Genomic DNA, 23,740 nt, shown 5'->3' on the forward strand with positions numbered 1-23,740 from the left:
ATGATCTTTATACTATCATTAAAATTATCATTAAAATCTCGCCGTAATCGTGATTTTGCGCAATAGCGTCTCGCAAAAATGTTGCGACAATTTTAATTAATATAAACAATTGAAAATACTCATAATAATCAATCTGCGGCGAAAAATCAAATTTTCTATAAGTATGTGAACCGGTCGCTTTAGAAACACTACAAGTGCAGAAATTTAAGTTATTTCGAAAATAACAATAGGAATAGCGTAATTTGTGAGACAAAGATCGTCTTCAAATGATAGTTAATCATATCGTATAGATGTTAAAATAGCGCTATATCGTTTTCAAATGGAACTTAAATTTTTAGAATGTTTTTTAGCACAAATTTATTTTAATTTATAGAAATTATGAACATACAGCTTTATTAAATTGAAGCGCAATCTTCTTATTTAACGCACACGACACGAGAAAATTGAATTGAAAAATTCAAAAATGAATTGAAAAATTGTTATAAAAAGGCTTCAAACATTTTCAGGAGCAATAATTGACGGATAGCTTGATATAAAATCGAATATTTCGAAACGGATAGTTAAAATTAATTCACTTGAGAACATTGCCTTGTATAACTCTCAAAATAGCGAGTTATATGTTTCGATTATAACATGCTTCGTTCGTATCTACGTAAATTTAAAAAATTATTCTCTTACCGTGAAATTTGCATCTCGAACGATATATACAAATCGTCGGGTAAATCGAGATTCACTCGGAAATAGAATTATCCGAGTGTGTTTCGTACAATTCACACCTAATCGTTCTTAGTCAATGCTACACGTCTCTATTGAATTGTCGCGATAGAATATACAATCTGAAAAGAATTCAAAGGATCTACTTCGTGAATGTTTCATGTTTTTGAACTGAAGAAAAATGCAACATTTTTTTCAACAAAATTGCAGATTACCTATCTCCCAATTTTGAATTTTTTATTAAAAAACAATTGAATTAGCGTAAATCCTTTGAAAGAGAATTCTCGATAACGAGCAGTTCGTACCAATTTGTTGCAATGTAGTTATCTTTCAGTACATCGTAGAAATCCTTTCTGGACGTGTAGCTTTGTACTTCCAATGATGATAATGATGACGTTGATCCTCAATATCGAGGGTCCAGCTGGATCCGACTTTGTATCTCGGGGAAAGTCGCGGGAGTCCGACGACAGACATCCCTTTAATTCTTTCCTCCTTGTCAGCCGCCCTCCGCAGGAACGTAACGCATCATCCGCGGTCCACATTCACACGTTCTTTCTTTCCCTTGAATCTTGCACACAATGGTGATGGGTGATGCTAGATGGATGGTGATGGATTAAGTCTTGTGCATGGTTGGCGGTGCTTGGGCCAGCGCCGTTCACGAGGTGGCCCGTAGTTTCTCAAATGCGGGCACCAACGACTCCTCCATGGAAGGTCCACAGCTCAATCCGCATTCACCGATCCATCTCGCCTTGCCACTCGCATGGGACTGTAATGAGAATACATATAGATTTTTTTGTAATTAATCCACATATCAAAATAATTATTGTTACATAATATTAAATTCCCTAATTTTTACAACAAAATTTTGTATGTCTTCACGAATAGACGTCATGATCGCGAAGATGTTAAAAGGATAATAAATAACGAGTGATGATGATTTGTAATAGGTAATAATTTATTTAAACAACGATTTAATAAAAAGAAATCGATGTAAAGCGTATCGCGTTGATCAAAGGTTAACGATTAATGTGACATAGAATCATTTATTTTATCTATTCTAGGAAGGAGAAAGAAGACACTTACCATGGTGAGGTCGCGCTTCCACGCGGTACGACAACGTCCGTCGCAAAGCGGACACGGCCGTTGTAAGGAATAACCGCCGCATTCGCTGCAGTCTAGGGAGACGTGGTCCTCGCTCCACGACACACCACATCTGTACAAAGAATAAAATAATCGTTGTGAATACATATAAGTTGTCAGATGCGAGACGAGCGACTGCTCGTATAAGAATCATGAGTTCTACTTGGCGACTTGCATCGCAATAAACTGTCGTTGGAAAAAAAAATATTTTATAAATTCTCAATATATAATACTAAATTTTTATGAGATAAGAGAATTACGTATTAATCAATAAATATATAAAATCTAAAATTTATTGGATTTCCTAAAATTCAAGAGAGGGAGAAAAAAAGAAGAGAGATTTTCTACTCTGACTAGAGAGATATCTTTTAGGAAATTAAACATTTTTAATTAATTGGATGAAATTATTTTGCGAAAATAATTGCATGTTATCATCGTGCAGACTGCACCGAAAATGTCGACCCACCGAATAATCGCGTCAACTATCACTGGATAAACCAGATATATCTATTAGTCTCGTTTCTATGACCGATAACACAATCTAATAAAATTAGCAAGATTTTTGATCTCCAAATATTATCCAAATATTACATCTATGCCAAAAATTTCAAACAGAAAAAAAAAAAAAAATGATTTTAAACGCTTTTTCTGATTTTTCGTTGAATTCACAAATGTTTACACCAGAAAAATCTCGAATTAAATTGAACATAATTGCGTCAGCACGACGAATTGGAATTATTGTACTCTGGATCGTACCGGATTCCATTGACTAGACAGCAACGTCACTCAATTACGTTGCGTAATTCCTGATTAATTCTCCCACTATCACAGAATTCCCCACACGGATGTAACTGCGCGGTTGATTTATATACATACATACATACATACATATATATATATATATATATATATATGTATATCGCAAAGCGAACGAAGAGCAAAAATCAATCGTGAGACTTACGTAAAGCAGGAGTTCAGCTGGGCGCGCAGTTCCTCGATCGTGAGGATCTTGTCGTGGTACTGATGCGATTCCTGCAACAGGCAGTCGTCCAAGCTGCCGCACAAGCTATGGCAGGATAACGAGATGTTGCTCCTGCAAATCGAAAAAAATCTACATGAATTACTCGTTCAATTTAAAATTCGTATTTAATTCAAAATTATTTTCTTTCTGACTCTTTATGATTATATGTATGGTGATAAAAATTATTGCATTATTATCAATAAATCAATTAATTTCTTGAAATAAATTTCGCCGCGCGATAAATCCTTTTCGATAGGAAATTCAACAATCTTACTTAATTTTTTGCGATTAATACTGTCGTTCTACTTCTGTTTTCAAATTCGATTTATTTAATTCGACAAAAGCACTTACTTAGTAAACTCTAATCATACATTATAATTAGATCGGCCGTAAAAAATTCCGTTACAGAACGTCGACCTCAATCATACCGAGGACTTTGTATGTATATCTCTTTCGGGCACAGACCATATATTATTTTAAAAAAAATGCGATGTATGGAGGGATATTATGGCGAGAAGGGAAAGAGCAAAAGTCCGACGACTCTAAATGTTTGCGAGAAACATTACTTAACAATTTCCAGAGCTACGATTTATCGAAATTAAAAGATGATACGGGAGCAAACTACCTTGAACCTGCCGGTGGAAGAAAAAAAAACTGCCCGTGGGTTAATTCGAACGAGTGTGCGTATATGATAATGAGGAAAAAATCGCTTCTTTCACGTGACAACTACGTGAAATAGACAACCCGTGCAATAAGCCAGTATTATGCGCATATTCGTGCCGCGTTCGACGCAGTCACGCAGATATACGAGAGAACAAAGACCAAGAACGGAGCTTCATACATGATAGTAAATCGTAAAACAGTAAGATTGTCAGGTGATGACATTATGCCAGATGAGCAATTATAAGTTTTTGCATCGTAATAATTCCGTCTTGTCAAATTAAATATAATGAGATACTGAAACGAGTAATTAAAACATAATAAAAAATTTCACGGATAATACATGTATATCCTAAATCGAAGCTGAATACGTGACTGAATATGCGATCCGACTGATAATTAATATTTTATACACACACAAAGATTCATTTTCACTAAGATATCAATGTGGAATAAAAAATTCTAAAATAATTAAATCGATGGAAAAAAAATAATTTTTCTTTGACGACGCGAGAAATTGAATCAACTTTTCTAAATAAAAATTAAATGTATTTTTTTCTCATCTTGATGTTGAATAATATTTTCTCGATTTGGTAGCGTATGTCTTTAACGTTCATCGCGATTGATGTTTCCGTCTTTTTAAGACGGGCATGCAATGGCGTTACGTAGGAAGTCGAGTTACGCGTTGCGCACTTCGACGGAAACGTCGCAATCACTGGTTCGACTAACGTGCAAAACTTGCCTCTCTATTACGATTCGCATTTAAGATTGCTCCGTTTGCATTTAGCATTAATTAGCCGCGGAATTGACCATTGCAAAACGACGATATGATTATGTAACGGCGGCCGAAGCTTCTAGTTCTTAATCGTAAGAATACGAGGCATATAATATATGACATTTATGCTAATCATTAAATATCATTAAACATCATTTTCATACATTTAATAGAAGGAGGACTTTAAAAAATAATAAGTCGTACATATTTAATTTAAAATGCAACTGTTTTGTTTTTATCTCGATTTTATAAAAAATAAAATTATATTTCATATCGAGAAAAAAAATAGCCAGATAGACTAAGGTCGGAATATTTCAATGTGGCGAGATAAGATTCATATGAACGAGCTATTGGTTTTTCTGTGACGGAAAAATTTGTGTAAAATCTACGCATTCCGTAGCAGGAAAACCGTTGGAGCGAAACGAACATGTGTCGGACAGACATTTGGAATTATAAGTCGCGGCTATCCGCGAAAAAATTCAATTTACTCACCCGTGGCGGGAGAGGCTCTCGGTTGTGGCTGGCTGCACGGAAGTGACCGACATGTTGCACTGATAAATGGGTACTGAAACATAAATGAGAAAAAATATTTATAGTTACAGTCATTTCCAGTCGCATCATCATTCTTACAAAACCGGGAGCGATAATGAATAATTCTTTAAAATATTAAGAGAAACGATCTTTTCTTACGAAAGAGGCGCGAGATATCGATAATTACTAAGTTTTAAGTTTTTGTTAAAGGTGAAAAATTTTCAACGAATTATAGGCGTTTTTATTCTGTTTGAAAGAATATTCTTTCGAGGATTTCTCGATGTAAATAACGATTCACTGGAAATCCCCAGAAGCCAATAGTGTTGATAACGAGCATTCTTAAACTATCAACGTTCGCATCGGACACGATATAATCAGGTGCATAACGCGCATAACTATGCATACGCAGAAAGTTTCGCAGAAATTTGCCTTAGAATTTTTTATTAGAATCGATATGCGACGACAAAGGCCAAGGTTAACAATTAATATTCCACATATATGTAAGCCTTTCATATTTCAAGATATTAAATTTAGATTCCGGGAGTATATCGTACATGTGACTCTGTAAAAGTTTTTATTACGACTTTACAGAATCATTTTTGTAAAATCATAATCAAATAAATAACAAATAAAAAGAATAAAAAATAAATAAACATAATAAAGAAAATCTATATTTTACATAGATTTAATTCAACAGAAATCTTCGATTATTTATGTCAGATAATTCTAGAATTAATTTTACAGTTTAAACATCGTGTATATATAAAAAAAATTATTATAATACATATAACGTTGTTGCATTATAGAGAATCACATGCATGTTTAGTGATTTATTAAGGTACCCTGTGTGTGTGTGTGTGCGGTTAACATCACATATATTGTATGTATAACGATAACGAACGAAGGACATACTTGCAAGAGTAGATTTCACCACGATCTCACCTTGGCACGAAACCCCGGCGTGCTTTTACTTTCTACGAGAAAGCATAGTCAACAAGACCAATATACGTGTGGTCGACGATATTGATAAAGCACCTCGGTTTCCATCATAAATTGCGTAATCACGGGACGAAAGGACGACTTTGCATTTTCTACCTATTGTTCGTTTCGCTAATTTTCCGCTTGATCTAACAGGAAACTTGTCTATAAAATCAACGCGGAAAAATAACGCTCTATATGACTGCTTTTATTTTTAAAGTAAAATTAATTTTCACGATAGAGAGCGGTAAATGCAAAAGAAAAAACGTCGATCGTATAATAAAAGGGAAAAAAAATAGACAGATATAATCGAGGATATGGTTCGATAAATTAGCCGAGACTTGTTACAAAATCATGGATCGATTATAAAGTCGTCGATAGCCTTGCAATAGGCAAGTGAAGAGAGAGTCAAGGATTTTCTGTGACTGACACGTGTCAGAGACACGGATATTTCACTACGAATGAAATGATCCGAGTTCGAAATTAACAAATGGCGTCAGATAAGGAATTCTTTCAACATTCTCCGTCTGATTCACAGTAGAAATAAATAACGTCGCATCGCTGGCATAAATTAATAAACACATCTATATAGACACTATTTCTCCAGATACTATTGATTTAAACGTGCGTAAGCGAAGAAGTCAAACAAAAATACAAGATATTTAAATAAACTTTCTTATCATCGACATTCTTAAAATCCGTCATATTTTTTGGCGATTTTTTATTAAATATGTAAAAAAAAATTTATATACTTTTCGTTCGAAAAAGAAAATGTGTCGTGTTAGTTTCGCGATTCCACGAGAGTGAGTCGCGGACAAACGAGAGATTTGATTACTCGCAAATATACGTTATCGATTCGTGTTTCGTCGCAGATTGTATTAAAAGTTTACATACAACATAGGATCGATATCATCACTTATCGTTAATACTACACGTCTCATCGAGTCGATCGATTTGCATTTGCATTTATTAAACCTTCAGGGGACCATGGAACTGCGTATTACATATGCGTGCACGCGCGTCAGATTCTCGTTAACCGCGATAGCGTAATCGCTGATAAAACCAATCATGCCGCGCGACCGCGTGAATTCCCGGCATTCCTCGAGATGTAATAATCGATATACATATATCGGCTTGAGTCGACGCGCAAGAATGCAAACTTAAGTCCTGGATCGAGACGACGTTTTAATAACAGCGATCCAATGAAAGTGAATCGAGCGGATTGAAACGCCGATAACGCGAGCAGGATAATATGCCAAATTGCAAGTCTGATCGCTGATAAAGGTTTATCGCGCGACCACGCTCGTACGACGTGGTACGAGAACACACCCACGAGCAGAGTTCTTGGAACTGTGCATTATTTTGCGAAAGCGAATTTTTCTATGAACGAATCGACTCAAGGGGATATGTATCCGTTTGAAAAATGAGTAATTTTCTAGATTTTTTTTTGCAGCGCAGCGATTTGATAAAAACTTCTTTTTTTGTTACAAAATATTGATACAATATTATTGAGTATTTAAATAAAAATTTCCAGCTTAAAAAAATTCTTTTTTTAAACTTATGCGAATATTTGAAGATTTCCTCTAATTTTATATGTCTGCACGATGTACGTGAAAATCCGTTCGCTCATATCCAAAATCAAAAATACAAGTTTCTTTTTTATTAAACATATTAATAGTTATCTATTACCTAAGCGCTTTTTTTTAATTTAAAAAAACAATATATTGAAAAATTTCTTTTTTTTTTTTTAATGAGAAATCGGATTAAAAAAAACTTCCTTAACAGATGCAAAATCTTATTAGAAGCTCGCATTCAAAATTTGAAGTCAAACATAGCTTGAGTTTTCATGCATACCATACATGAAAATATAAATCTGCAAATATTCGCATAACTATAAAAAAACATTTAAATTAAGAATTTTTATTTAAATACTTAATAATATTATATTAATATTTAAAAAAATACAAAGTTTTTTATCAAGTCGTTGTGCTGCAAAAAAATCTAAAGAAAATGCACTCATTTTTCGATGACAGTTCAAACGGGTATGTCCTCTTGATGCGATGAGACTTTATCACCGCGAATAAGATACATACATCAGAGATACATTTATCCTTACCGGAAATGTTTTCATTTCTTCGATTATGTTTTCGCACGTCTTTTTCGAATCGCTCCGTCGCACAATTGCATGTATTAACTTTTATGTGACCACATTTTTTTTTCTCCACGCGTCGTCGCTTGCACGGTAACCAATCTCGAGCGATTATTATCGTTTTCTTCATTGAATAAAATTATGGTCGTCTGACCGCAATGTCGTATAAAAAATATAATCTCCCGGTAATCTTGTTTATATGTAAGGCGCGAGGACTCGAAAAAACCGCACTTTGCAATTATGGAGAGTCACAACAATAACATATTTATTATTAAAGTCAACAATATCTTATCTAATATATAGATATAAATTATTAATAAGTATCATATATTATCATTTGTTTAAAGATATTAACGAACGTTTTTATTTAGAATGTGTTTTAAATTTATCTCGAGAAAGTAGCCAACGTGACCGATTGGGAAAAAGTTCCGCAAAGATCAAGAACCGCTATTTCTTTCTGCTACTTGATAATTTTGACAAATAAATGCGTACTCGTCGCATTGTGTACGAGAATTATGGAAACATGTCACAACTACGGCCATATTGAACGTGTCTGATGACAGTGAGTCATCAGTAGTTAGTCAGTAAATTAAGTAGACGAAAGTAATATGTGTGATTTCACGAACGACGTCAAAAGAATTTCGAAAATAAATCTATGACTTCATTCTCAGAGTCTTCATTTTCGAAAATGTCAAGATCGCACTATTTATTATAATTATACTTTGTTAATTAGAAAACAATATTAATTACAAAAATAAATATAATCGATCTTTTTAATTCCAGAAAGTTTGTAAATTATTTTAATAAAAGAGAAATTAAAATAAGAAAAGCTACCCCTTTTGCAAAAAAGTCGTCCGATTTCTTGAATTTCCGCAGAAAAGATCAGGTGATAAAAAGAATGCGAATGAAAACTGATACCGAATACAAAAAATAACAAACAATAAAGTGAGATCCTCGCGGCAGGCCGTTCGCGACGCAGCGTAAGATATTAATGATACTTGACTACAAAAATAGAACTATGGACTGCAACTATAGACACTGCAAACCATAAATAACCGGATTATATTAATGTCATTCCTGATTCGTTTTCGAATGTGTATATGCAATTTAATTCTTTTCACATTTGCAATTATTATTCCTGCAGTAGATAATCCTATAAGCGGATCGAGTTATTATCGGATAAGATTGATAGCTTCCAGCAACAAACACAATAAATATTTCGCAATTGTTACTTATGCGTCATAGCAAACCTTATCAAGTTTGCAATTATCAAATAAATTCTTCAACGGAAGAAGATATTTAATAGATAGATATTTAAAATAAATATCAATGATATTAAAGAGAGAAAAAAACATTACAAGATTTTAGACAGTTTATTTGTCGACATCTTTAATATAGAAATTCTCCGAAGGTTCTTTGCCTTTCTTTCTACAAATTTTTTTTCCGGCCGAAATCGCCACATGTAAGTCCAATATAGCGCCGCGGGTGTAAATCATTTCGTCTATCTTTTACGACGACGTAGCTTGAATTATGAAGCAGATTTTCCGTGACGAAGGATTATGTTCGCTAGATGAATGACGCCATAACCGCGACGACACAGATAACGTCAATTGCACGATGTTATGTGACGTCGTTGGAGATTATTTATAACGTCCCTTCTCGAAGAGAGAAGAGCAGACGCATATATCGATTTACGATAACATTTGCTATGATCGATGTCACTCTTTCAAAAAATGCAGGATGTGTGAGCGCTAAAGCCATCTATTATATTTGACAGAATTTTTTGAAAGATCGAAATAATTAGAAAGAATTATTAGAAGGATAAGAGTATGCGTGAGAAGCATGTTTTGAACAAGCTAAGAGATATGATTTTCAATCGCTAAAAAACTCATTAAATGTAAAAATTATAGAGTAACTTTTTATAGAGATCAGCAATTTTCATTTGCATATATAATTGATAAACTATTATTAATCTCCGTGTTCAACAATTATACTAACTATTAACAACATCCGTGTTCATGTTACTTTACTAATATCTACATTAATGACTTTGGAAAATGAGGGATTCTCGTTAATTAACGCTAAGTACTTCCGTAAAAAGTACCAATTTTCCAATATTTAGTACAAACGAATAATTACGAACGCATTAGCGAGGAACAAATCTCTCTTTCCGAACTTTTCCATTTGAGTCATCTTCAAAAAACTTGCTAATTGGCTTTGCTAATTGATCATATCCTTTCGTTAATAACTTCAATTAGAATGCTGTTGCATATGTATTCCAAAAAAAAAAATGCAAATCATTTTATTTAAAAAAATCAAGTAAACGAAATGAAAAAATAATTAACTTATTCTGAGAATTATAAAAATATTTCTGCCTGCTAATATAATTAACTTGTTTAATTATTTGACGAATGCAATTATTCGAGTCGAAATTGTACGATTATTTCAAATTCCGCGTATCAAAATTATTTAATGGCAAAATGGTATAGATTATTTATAAATTATTTAATAGTAATATTCTTTTTTCTTATCTTCTTTTATCTAGTTTTAAATGAATCTCGTAGGTTCACGTTGCACGATACGATTCCCTTAAAGGTGAGCTCTCTTAGCCACGGATCTATTCTCTCTCTCTCGCGAACAATTAAATCCTAAGATTAGCTCGAGACACATTCGCTCGTTCCGACTTGCTCCGGCATGTGAAACCAGTCCGCGAATCGTTGGCAACCGGCCCAAGAAAAGGCTACCCCGTCCACACGAGGGTATTTTCGTTCCATTTAGATTCGACGGGAATAGACGATGAAATGCAAGTGACTGGCGATTCGCGGATCGCTAGAGTCAAAAATCCATTATTTCTCTTTAAAGTAAAAAAAAAAAAATGCATTTTCTCAAAAAGATTAAATTGAGAACGTAAATATATTATGTCACTAATTAATTTAAATTTTATGTGTGACACTGAAATATATTTTATAAATTCCCTGAATATATTTGTTAATATTTTTCGTTAAACATCGACCTTTAAATGTCAGAAGATTGGGAAGGGAAAAAAAATTTGTTAAATAAAATAAAATAAATTCCATTATCCGGATTTTCCCTCAATGTTTACAAATTAATAGTCGATATTAGGATTTCCATCGTTGGCGGCGAGAGGGCAGCGTGAATTGCAGCTTCCCATCGCCCTTCCGTAGGGTGAAAATCAGGCCAACAACCCACGCTGCTGGAGCTGGTACGGACGGAGCGGCGCGGGGGCGTATCGGGATATCGATCGACACCGGGCTATTCTGGATAACACCCACACACGTGCATACACGTACACAACGATGGATGCGCGTTAGGTCGCGCCGGGATGGAATCAGGTCGGCTGGAAGGAGGCTTCCATGCGAAAGTGCGAAAGCAGCTTGCGGTTTTGCTCGAGACCGATCAGTAAAAGGGAAGGTTCCCCCCCCCCTCCCCCTCAAGAGAAGAGAGTTACAAAGTCGCGCAAAAATAAATTAAATAATAGCAGTAAATGTTGGTGAAATAAAAAATTATTAATCCGTAAAATTTAAAAAAAAATCACGTAATTATCGATGTTTAATAAATTCGATGTTTAATAAAATTTGACATTTTAACTTACCGAAGATTTATTCTGTTGGATGAATAAATTGTTTTTTCACGTAATCTACTCGTATAATAAAGGACGCACGCTGCGTTTTGCATATCGACGGATAGAAAGCAGTCGTGCAATTGCAGCAGAACGCTGGAATGTCGCGAAGCGTTAACAGGATTGAGAAATTAAAATTCCGCCTTCGGACGTTCGCGGCCATGCCAGTGGCATAACGGGTTCCCCGATGTCGCTTCTTACATTCGCGACGAGAGAAGCTGACGACAAGAAGGATTGACCTCGTTGCATTCGTAGCCGATAACTGCGCCATTTGTGTTTTGAAAGTGGTATACCTACTTAAAGTTACGTTTGCGATGTTTGCCAACCGACGAGTCACCGATCGTCTCTTTCGATTGATTCTCGAATGAAATAGGGTCAATGTGAGCCTGTCACATGTACGTTTTCGATAAATCCGATTAATTCTTATTTCAAATATATACATATAATTACACAAGATGTATCAAAAACAATATATCTGTCAGATAATTTTATTTCAATTTAATTATGTAAAAAAAATTATTTAAATATCGTAATCTCTTAAGATTTTAATTTTACATTACATTATGTTTATATATTCTTTGAATATTTAATTTTAAATATAATTTAATATATTATAATTTAATTTATATTTAATTTTAAAAGATTTAATCTTTTAATTATACAAAAGATTAGTAATTTGTGTTTTCATTGTAATAATCGAGCGGAAGTTTTCACAAGAATTTTTCCACGATGCCGACAAAGCGTGCAAAATGCACTTCCGCGATGCAATCTTCCGGTCGATGGCCGCCAGTTGGGCGCCGAACGAAGAACCCGCTCGTCTCGCACGCAAGAGTATTGATTCTCTTCACAAGCTCGCGCTCTTCATTCGGTCGGTCGTTCGTTCGTCGCAACGCAACCACTACGAAGCGGAGCGAGAAAAAAAAAAATCCTCGTGCTCTAGCTGTTACCGCAACGATTAGACGGGAAATAAAGCCATCTCTCCGGAGATTATCGTCCTTCGGCCACCCCGGTTATTATCCGGTTATTTAATTCTTCGCTTTGGCAAGCTCTCAATGACAAATGATAATATCGCGTGCTATAATTTTCACGCGTGAAAAAAAAAAAAAGACGACTGTTATGACATTATTTAATTTGCAGCAGTGCATTATTCTGTGTTTCATTAAAAATTATTGTTTTGACAATTGGCGTGAAAATCTTGAAATCTTTGCAAAAAATAAATATTGTGTGAAAGTCAAAAATTAGATACACATATCTCTTTTTCTTTTTTCGTTTTACCTATTGAAGGATTGCTTCAAGCTATTAACGAAATTCCATTTTGACGGCTGACAATGGACGTAAATTGCATTGCCATTTATGGCATCGGACAAGATTTATGGTGTACGTTGGTGTAAGCATTGTGTCATTCGAATTTGTTGTAATAACGTTAAAACTCGTCAACTATCCCTCTTTTCCTGTCATGTCATTCTTTTACGACTACAATTGGCGCCCACACACACAGATGCATATAACGTGTATCGTCGTTTTTACTGCGTAATTCGATCTTGCGACATAAAAAGAGAGTCTATCTTTCTTCTCTCTTTCCCTTGTCAGCTTTCTCAGAACGAAATCGTGGTGAAAGCGTCTCTTCGAGAGTCATCGCGGATATATCAAAAGAACGGAATTACGCAGCTTCTGCTACGCAAAGAATCAGGCCCACGCCTGCTATGAAAGAGATACAGGAAAACATTGCATATTAATGAGAAAGTGAATAAAAGTCTAAGTCTGCTAATAATTGCATACTTTTGTACACGAAACTAGCATCTTTCAATCTTTTCTCAGACGATACAGTGTTTGAAAAATAAAAAACTAATAATAAATTAAACAAATAGGTAGATCTTATTTCGGTGACATGATTAATATTCGCTTTGAGGTAAAAATGAAAAAAAAAAAAAAAAAAAATTTAGTTTTACGAGATTTTTTTTGCGGTAAGGCACATCCGTGAAAAATCGATCTGCGAAATAAAACGAGAGAATCATCTTCGTCCTAATTTCATATAGATTTTGCTCCGAGTATTTTTTCCATTCCGCGGATACATCAAAGGGAATTTCGTCTAACTAAAGGCAGCGCGCGTCGGTGGTCGCCCCTAACTCACGCAGGAATCTCGCGCCCCAAGCCTCTCGTCGATACGTCATTCTCACTGTCGTTCTCTCTCACTCATACAATTGCAAAGGGAGCCACAATAAATGAATATACGACTTACTTGTCTATGTATCTCTTTCTCTCCTGATCGAATCGTCGAGGAAAAATGCGATCTCGCGCTAGCGAACAGCTGTGACACTGACGTTTGTAGGTGTCGGATTGAGAGTTGTTTGCAACTCTTCGGCGCGTCCTAATAACGGTCACAATTGAACGGAAATCGTACGAGATATTCGCAAGTAAAACGTCGAGAACAACCACTCTCAACGGCGTCACGGATCAGACTGAAGCCCCACGTCCGGGCGGGGTCCTTATATGAGTATGGTATAGGTTGAACGACGGTGGGGAGATGTTCCAAGAGTGGGGAAAGCGCGACAAGAATTCTGCTTCTGCATTCTGCCTCTGCCGATGCGGCGCAGTATGCGCTCGCTCGTGCAGCGAATTGGTCTTTGACATATGTATAATTTGAAAATTGATGCTGATTTTTTTTGTAGCATTATTATTGGAGAGTATTATTAAAAGCTTGAGAAAATGGAGGGATTAATATAGAATATTTTATATATATTAAAAAATTCTAATGTGATAAAAACTTATATTAAAAAGTCCTAATTAGTTGAAAATATTATTATATCTCGTCTATTTTATATTTTTTTATTAACATGAAAATTTCCTCAAGTTCGCTTTAAAAAATATATTATTGAAATAGATATTGGAAATTAGCACATTCTATGTAAAAAAAATCATTAAAAAAATAAATTGCAAGAAATCTACTTCAAATTTTATTTTTTTAAATAAATGAAGTTTTTAAATTTGTCTTGGATAATATGACATTAAAATGCATATTGGAAATTGCAATACTTCCTACGTAAAAAAATCGAGAAAAGGATCAGAAAAGAGTTTTAATCTTAGAAAATCATATTATTATATTAGAAAAATTCTAATTAGTTGAAAATATCATTATGATATCTTGTCTGATATTTTATATTGCCTCAAATTGTCTCAAGTTCACTTTGAAAAATATATCATTGAAATAAATATTGAAAGTTATAGCACATTTTATCTAAAAAGAAGTCATGAGAAAAAATAAACTGCAAGAAATTTATTTCAAATTTTATTTTTTTAAATAACGTGAACTTTTTAAATTCGTCCCGGACAATATAACATTAAAATGGATATTGCGAATTGTAATATCTCCTATAAGAGAGTCGAGAAAGGGAACAGATTGCGAAGAAAGGGTTTGCAAGAAATCCGAATGCCATTCATGGGAACGGAACTATCGAGAAGAGTCGAACATGTATTATTTTTTAGTCCTGTCGATGCGGATGGTGTTCCAGCTCGATAATCTTCAAAGTTCGCCGATTAGATATCGAGTTATCGATTTTCCGCCGAGAACGATTTTGCGTGACAGTTCTCACGCTGCGACTTTCTCGAAGGATAAAATTTCAAAGGATAAGACTAAGATCCTTTGTGGAATGAAAGGAAAAATATGCCGAAACGCTTCTCGGAAACGGAACGCAAGATAAGGAATAGAACGATAAGGAATAGAACGAAGAGAAGCGCTCGATCTCTCGCATAGACGACTCTCTCACCTTTGCAACACACATAGTTTGACATTTTCAAATGTTTAGAAAGCGTCGGGATGTAGCTAAACAATATGTTATAAAATAATATATTCATGGTGAGAGTACTAAACTGTCTGATAAAAAATAAAAATACAATTTACAAGTAATAGATTTGATGTCTATTACTTGATAACAATCTTTTGCAATGTTATCGCAATGTTATGTATTTGTATCTCTACATGCTCATCACATTATATTAAAAATTAAAAAACGCTTCATTTATTATCAAAATAAGATTCTTATTGACATTTTAAAAATTGGAAATAACAATTTAATTTTTAACATTAAATATAACTTCACCTAATTGCTTCCGCTAAAATTACTGTTAAAGAAAGATTGATAGAAAATTAATTCACAAACACAATTTCTATTTTTTCCATCGATATATAAATAGATGGCAAAATGTGATGGCGATAAAATATAAAAGCTACAATCTCAATGTTGATATGTTATTGGATCACAACCGGATGGCGTAAAAAGCGCAGATATCAATGATCTATATCTCGCTACGATTTATCGGACTTATCAAGCGTGTTTGCCGACAACTTACGATAATTGTCGATTTTGTAATTTGCCCCGCGTGTCAAACACGTCAAAACGTTGCATACGCAACTGCGGCCTTAAAGATCGAATATATCATGCAAATTTACATGCAGATATACATATGCATAATTTTATTAACATTTTACTTCAAATACGATGTCATTTTCTTACAAATGGCACTGATATTCCCCTTCCAAAATGTTCCATCCAAGATAATTGTACTCGCTTTTCCATCGGCGTATCCGTCACGTGATCTGCAGCTAATTTGCCGAGTGAGTTAATGACTAGCCGAGTTAATTAACTACCAATACACCGGATATAACGACGTTCATGTTAAAAAATTAAAGGAAGAAGAAAAAAAATGGACTTTCCTCCTACGATTCGCGGAGTTTTTTTTCTCACTTTTCCTTTGTCTAATAGGTTGAATAATATGCGCACGTACGTTGAGGTCACGAGGCTTTCAACAATGATACATCGTGGAAAAGGTTAAGAGTCCGTTATAATGTAAAGCGTTAAAAATATTCACTTTCCAGGTAAATTCCAGGTCTGTAAGCCTTTGTCAATGATTTCCGAGACTTTTTAATTGATTATGAATGTAAAGGGCGTGTAAAGAGCATCAGGCAGAAAATAGCTTCTCGTAAAATTTTGATTGGCTGTAATGGACTTTATAAGCCCACTTTAAACAAGATCGATAATTCGCGACAAAATTATGAGGTAGCTTTCCTCTATGAAAAAAATATCACAGTAAAAGAAAGCCGTTTGATGGATGCTTTACATTAAGTAAGTTTCACAGTTCAACTTTCAAAACAAGAAAAAAATTGAATAATCAATCAAACGATAATAGAAAATATTTGTTCCTCTAAGATACAATCGAGCCATATCAACGCATATACAATAGATAAATTCGCGATAATGCGTCTTAAATAATATCAGAACTCTTGCGATAACAATGTCGCCGAAAACTGATATATACAATATTTCTTCGACGCTTTTATACCCGTTAATACATTAATCTTGCTCAATCCATTTTATCTGTTTGACCTAAGACTCGAGCTTTCTCCGCGGCTGTTTTGTACACGTGGTGTAACTATTATTTACAATCTCACGAGTGGGCAGAGTACAAAAAAAAACATCTGTAGGTGGCCGATGAATTGGCAAGACACGTGCAAAGAGGACCATTCAACGTTCGAGCGTGTGCGCTTATATGTATGTATTACACGATGAAGTAGACTAGGAGACTGCCGTGCTAAGCATTCAAGCAGCCTACACGTGGAAACACGTGCCGACACCCGCACATTTTTTTCACGTCTCAATCTATTTGCGAACGCACGAGGATGTCACGAGTCATCACGTTCTTATTTCTCTCTTTCTTATAGGTAACATATAAGACATACGCATCCGACGATGCTTTCTAATTTTCCCGTAGCGAGCATTAAAGCGCAAATCACTTCCCACTCCTTTATTAATCTCTACCATGCAAAAACTGTAATACTAAGTCCCTTACGACGTACAAGGTAAAATAATAATATACTCTCGATCGATATTGCGCTTGTCACTGGTCAGTGAGTCCGGAACGACGTCATAAGCAGCATCGCATGACATCATTATAAAACGGCTAAGAACGTCAAGCGATTTTTTACAATCGAATAACACAGGCGCGACGTAATTAATAATTGAATGACGTCATCACAAACATGCGGAATTTATATTTATTTCACTGCGATTAATCTGAAAAAGAAGTTTAATAAATTATAAAAATTACAAATGTAAGCTATAATTTTATGAAAAAATAATTCATATAATCATATTTGAACGAAATCATATTTCTGGATCATAAATCCACAATTTTATAGTGCGTCAAAAATTACGACATTTGTAGAGATAACGTTGTCATTTCGTTGAGTATAATTATTTAATATTATCAAATAATGACTTCGCATGATTTTTTCAAATATTGATTGAAAGTTTTAACAAATTTTTTTATGAGAGTAAAATTTTTCTCTTTATTAAGAGTATTAATTTTCAATCAATTTTTATTAATGTCGCCGATAAAATGTATCATAACTGCAAAAAATTATAACTTTTCACAATTATTTGTCTAACAATATTTTCCCTTGAAAAAATTATTAGTTTATAAATTACACAAAAAAAAAAAAAACAAAATTACACAAATAAAATACATATAATAAACACAAAAGCACAGAAGTGTAATTAAATTTTTTAAACATATTGTTGAAATAGCATTAAAAGATTATAAAATGATTATAATTTATATCAAAAATTCGAAAAGTGCAGTAAAAATACTTATTTCCTATTAGTATCGTCGACGTATGGTCTCGTCATAAAATTATAATATATAAAATAACGTATACATTTATTATCAAATAAGTAATTATTGCAATAGCTAAATAGGCCATGTATGCGCACTCGAAATTAATACTCTGATTAGTTTTGCGGTTGATGATCCGTGTATAGCATATAATTCTGGGTGCAAAAAATTATTCCACGGTCGAGTTTGCGAGCGATAATTTAACGCGTAATAAAAGCCACGCTCATATCTGGTTCCTCGTAATTGTCTCGATCGCGATATGAAGCAATAATTATTCACGCTGTTCACTATGCTCTTCATGTGATAAAATCACGTGAGAGCTGGCGGTCTCGTGATACCGGAGATTAACATATTTTTCATCCCGTGCTTTCGTGTAACGACGAGCGCCTGTCAAGTTTTATTAACTTCCGATCTCGATTGAAGTTAATCAGATAAATTACCGAAAAACGAGCTCTTGTCTTTATTCTATTTAATACATTACTTGCAAAAATTTATCATCAAAAAGACATTGATATTTTCGATTAAAACAGCTTTCTTTTCAAGAAAATTTATGAACTGATTATTTCGTGTGAATTTAATGGAAAAAAGATTTTATAAAATAAAAAAAAAAATGTTTTTTTCCGAACATGTTGCACAGCTGATTAAAATTAATCAAATTATTTATAATTTTTACTTTGGCAATACACGAATATTAATATTATAAATAAATAACGCAATATAAAATCCGGATTTATGTACAATTTTTCAGAGAAATTCGTTTTTAATTGGCAGTATTATCGGTTCGATACAGTGGATACATTTTGTACAATATAAGTGATTGAGTTGAAATTACATAAAGTTTACGTCGCGATTATTTCCTAAGATATTCTTACGTCACGAAGATATGTTTTCAAATAATTCTCGTTATTATAACGGAGGAATATGTGATAAAATATATATAAACGCAAGGCTCCTGCGGAGGCGTGTACTTACGTACTCGCAAGTTCTCTCGAAAACATTAATTATGGTAATCATCGCCACGAGCTTCGAAGGCAAGTTGCGAGTTAACAAGCGACGCGATAGCGTCGCGACGCCAAGTACATAAGATGAATTAAACGAGTCATTGCATAAATGTCGAGACGTTATCAAGTAACTTAGCCAGAATTCTTACGTCAACTATATTATACAATAAACTTTCAAAAAATATATCACAGTTTTACATAATAAGACGTAAATTGTTATTAAAACTCAATTAAAATAATAAAATAAATTAACGTAATAAAAAGTAATAATATATCAATCGCTTAATTAATAATTAATTTAAAAATAAAAAAAAATTATTTTTTTGCATAAATTTATTTTATATATATGCCTTTTAAATATGTCGCGACGATACTGAATTAAATTACTTTGCATGATGTTTAATGCTCATTTTCTTACGTTATATAAAATTTGTTCATCTCGAGATTCACTGGATCAAGATTTATCGTGTAAACACGTTCGGCAAATCTAATTATATTCTCAGATATTATGATCCACGAATATTTAATTTTAACTATATGTTTATACTTATGTTAAAATGTATGTAATATAGATACAATCCATTTTATAAAATATAAATTACGAATTATATATTATATTACCAAATATAATACAATACCTTGCCAAAACGAGTACATCTTGACGTTGATGGAAGGACTTAATATCTGGAACGTTTATCCTGAACAGGAAGCTAACGGCTTTTATGTTAATGTGTCGCAAATAATTAATTGCATTTTTATATGATATTTTGCTCCAATAAGCATTCAATTCAGATCGGTTAAAATTCGATCTATTGCCTGGTAAAAGTAAGGAGGAATCATCCTTTAGTTCCGTCCCGTCTCTTGTTTCATATGAATAAGCTACGTAAAATATTAAAAATTTACGTTCTGTTTCGTACATTGCATCAGTTTTATCGCTATGTAAACCTGCATAATTTTACGAATAGAAATTACTGGCCCCAAAGGCAATTTAAGGCGACTGTAAAAGAGGTTGTAAACGCTTTCATTCAAGGACTCGATAGATTAAAATTTGAAGGATATATAAAATACATTTCTGCGAAAGATCGCGACGCTGTCCTTGAACTAACACAAGTTAAATAATGCAATGTATAGCTCGAATTCGATCGTCGATATCGTTCAGGAACAATTTCGATTATTTACGATTTGCCAGAAAGGCCTTTGATTTATGTTAAGCCTATTAGCAAGCTTGTCCAATGACAAACAATAAATAAATCGACATCGACAATCAAAGAAATGTTAAAAAATTGGTTCATTAGCAAGCGAATTTATTCCTTATAATCGAGAATTAGCCTTTGAGAAAACGTAAATAGATTATAAGATCTTTATTCTCGATTTAATTTCGCGTCAACTTTTCATTAAGAAAAGATACCGATCTGCTTAATAAAATTTCTTCGTAATAAAAAATAATTTAAATAAATAAATATAATCTTTATAATAAATAATTAAAAAATACATAATTCGTTCCAAGTTTTATATATGAGATATTAGAAGCGAAGAGTCACATTCGGCGCGTGTAAAAATCTTTGTAAATTATTATAATATGATTGGCGCCAATTATTGAATGTCTTCCCCGTTCCTCCTTCTTATATAAATCCGAATAGACTACATAAAATATATGTATTTTTTATATCTTACAAACTATATTAATATTTCTATGATATAACTACGTGAAAAACAAGCTTTTGAAAAAACAAACAATTATTTATAAAAAAACATTATATGCGTATAAAAAGATATTAAATATAAACATCCAATTTTCGAATAAAAAAAGAGATGCACAAAAATTCTCAATGTTTTCCAAAACAATATGCTTACACGCAATAGAAGCATTCGATAAAAGCATTGATAAGAAGTATTGCAATTGCAAAACATAACTTTTTTTACAATAATATTTGTACAATATATTGCTGCTACACGATAAAGAAAAATAAAATATTGAGTAATATTACATTATCGGATATTACATTTTTTTTGCGGCGTATTGCTAATGAAATAAAATAGCATTGGAAGACAATACTAAGTGAAAATGCATTTAAAGCTAAAATGCATTTAAAATATCTCTTATCAGTGTCATCGGAATATCCCATCCATCACTAACTGCGCCGTTATCTCAGATGTCATAGACAAAATGTCAAACAATCTCTCTGCCTCACACGATCCTTAAATGAAACCAGTTTAAACCAGTCATAAGAAGATGCGAATCATCTCATGTAGTGACATTAATCGATCGTATCATGTTCAAATAATCTCGATTAAAACAATTCGAAAATAGAAAAAAAAAGGATCCCGCACGTTTCAAATTCGGTCGAAAAATCAAATCGAATTGTTGATTTTAAAACAAAAATTATTTTTTTATATTTTATATAAAATACTTTGATAATATGCGATTGTGTACTTTGCTCTTATTCTCTGTCGTTAATATAACGTAAGTTATTTCAAAAAATTTCCATTCATGTTATTGTTTAAACCACAGAATATTAAGCACAATCGCCGTTATTTCGACCGATAAGAGATTTTTATCTTAGCTCCACTCTGATAAATTTTATCGCAAACGGAAAAAAATGTAACAGTGGAGCTGGTCTCATGCAGCAAAATCGAATTGAATGTCACCAAGCGTGCGCGGTTGAAAAGAAACGTCAACTTCTTCTCTTTGTGCGAATCCAAATAAATACGATTAAATCGGTAGACGTCATGTATTTTATTCTTGCTTCAAAATTATCACTTAATATTTAAATCAATATTTGTTAATTAAAGTATTTTACTTTTAAAGAATATTCGAGAAGTATATTTAAGAACTTGTAATATTATTTTTTAGATTTTTGTGATCCAATTTAAAATAAGATTGAGATATTCTTTTCAAAATATTAATATTTTGATATTAATATTATACATAATTTTTTTTATACATATATCTTTTATTTTTATCAAATTTATATCTTAATACCCTTTATATTTACTGCATACAATCTAAATTTAATACAAGAATAAGCTTTAACAATATGTCTTGCTACGGGAAAGCCCTGGCTGTGTTTTATGTGATAAACATAAACACGGATAAGCATAAATCAGATGAATGCAGTTCAAATGAATGGATGAAGTTCGTAAGCTTTTTAATGCGCCGTTTCGAGAATCACGAAGCGGCCCATAATATACGCTCGTGAATCCATCGCGTCGCGGTGGAATTCTCAGGATAAAAGACTAAAGAAAGATAAACAAGGAGGAAGCAAGAGCAAGATATAAAAGAACGTAGGTTTTTGCGACTCTCTCTCCATGCGTCTGCATTCCAAGATACAAGCAACAACTTTACAAATGCATCGCGCGCAAGCGCGAAGGGACGCATCAAAATATTGAAAAAGCGCAGCGATCTCAATTTATGATAAAAAGAGATGTTAACAATATTATTGATTAATATGTGTTTTCTTTTCTATTTTAATTTGATTAATTATTTATCAGATTAAAAAATATATTTGTGCAAATATTTTTTAAAAATTTGATTATTTTTTATAAAATTTTTCGATTAAAAGGAAATAAAAATATAAATAAATTTTTAGCTAGTACTTATATGTATATATCAAAATAATACAACAATATTTTATTTCTCAGATAAAATGCTTCTAAATAATTTTGTTAAATTTTTAAACATTTAATCCTTTAACATCTTATGTGTCACATGGAAATTAACAACAAAGTATTTAAAATTTACATATTAATTAAAAAATATTAAGCAAATACTAAATACAAAAAATTACACAATAAACATATTATAATAATTTAAAAAAAAAATCTGACAAAAAAAAACTAATTTACACGATAATAGATTTGTATTTATCAAAAAAAAATTCATTATAAATTTTATAAAAACGCATAAAAGGAAATAACATAGACGATATAATGTATACGTTACAATCGTTACATATATAGGCGGGACGAATATTCCAAGTCCATGAAGCGCCAATCTGCGTAATGCATTTGCAAGGTTGCAGTAAAATGCACATTTCTCAAGCCACAAAAGTAAACACAATAAAACGTTTATACGTCGCTGTTTCCAGAAAAACAGATATGTCACAATATTTTCATCGTTTCTCTGGAAAGATAAGCCGACCTATAGGAATCACGTCTTATTCCACAATAGTCTGCAAATATTTGTATATTAAGAAAAAAAATATTTACATACTTCATGTATTTTTAATGAAAGACAAACGCACGTTATTATATAGTCGAAATCATGGAGTTGAAAACAGAATCCCCAGAGACAAGAATATCTTTTTAAGATTTTTTAAAATGCGAATTTCTTCATCTCAGAGCTTTAATTATATATAAATCGTGTAGTAAATGCTATCAAAACAATGTAATATCTCAAATTACAATACAAAATAAATGTCCTTTCCATTGAGATATTCTACAAAAATTGCAATACAATATT

At 32.9% G+C, this 23,740-nt stretch overlaps 1 protein-coding gene across 1 annotated transcript in view; it reads right to left on the bottom strand.

Moving 5' to 3' along the window:
* Nucleotides 1–1,276: 1,276 nt before the first annotated feature.
* Nucleotides 1,277–23,740, bottom strand: part of LOC126852474 (protein pinocchio) — a 36,741-nt gene continuing 14,277 nt past the window's right edge. The window contains exons 3-6 of the mRNA XM_050597315.1: nucleotides 4,803–4,875; nucleotides 2,816–2,947; nucleotides 1,798–1,927; nucleotides 1,277–1,480 (exon numbers count right to left, since the gene is read on the bottom strand). Coding sequence (XP_050453272.1) covers nucleotides 1,370–1,480; nucleotides 1,798–1,927; nucleotides 2,816–2,947; nucleotides 4,803–4,875 — 446 coding nt within the window. The 3' untranslated portion in view covers nucleotides 1,277–1,369. The remainder of the gene's footprint in view (nucleotides 1,481–1,797; nucleotides 1,928–2,815; nucleotides 2,948–4,802; nucleotides 4,876–23,740) is intronic.

The sequence above is a fragment of the Cataglyphis hispanica genome, chromosome 1, assembly GCF_021464435.1.
Source record: "Cataglyphis hispanica isolate Lineage 1 chromosome 1, ULB_Chis1_1.0, whole genome shotgun sequence".
NCBI lineage: Eukaryota > Metazoa > Arthropoda > Insecta > Hymenoptera > Formicidae > Cataglyphis > Cataglyphis hispanica.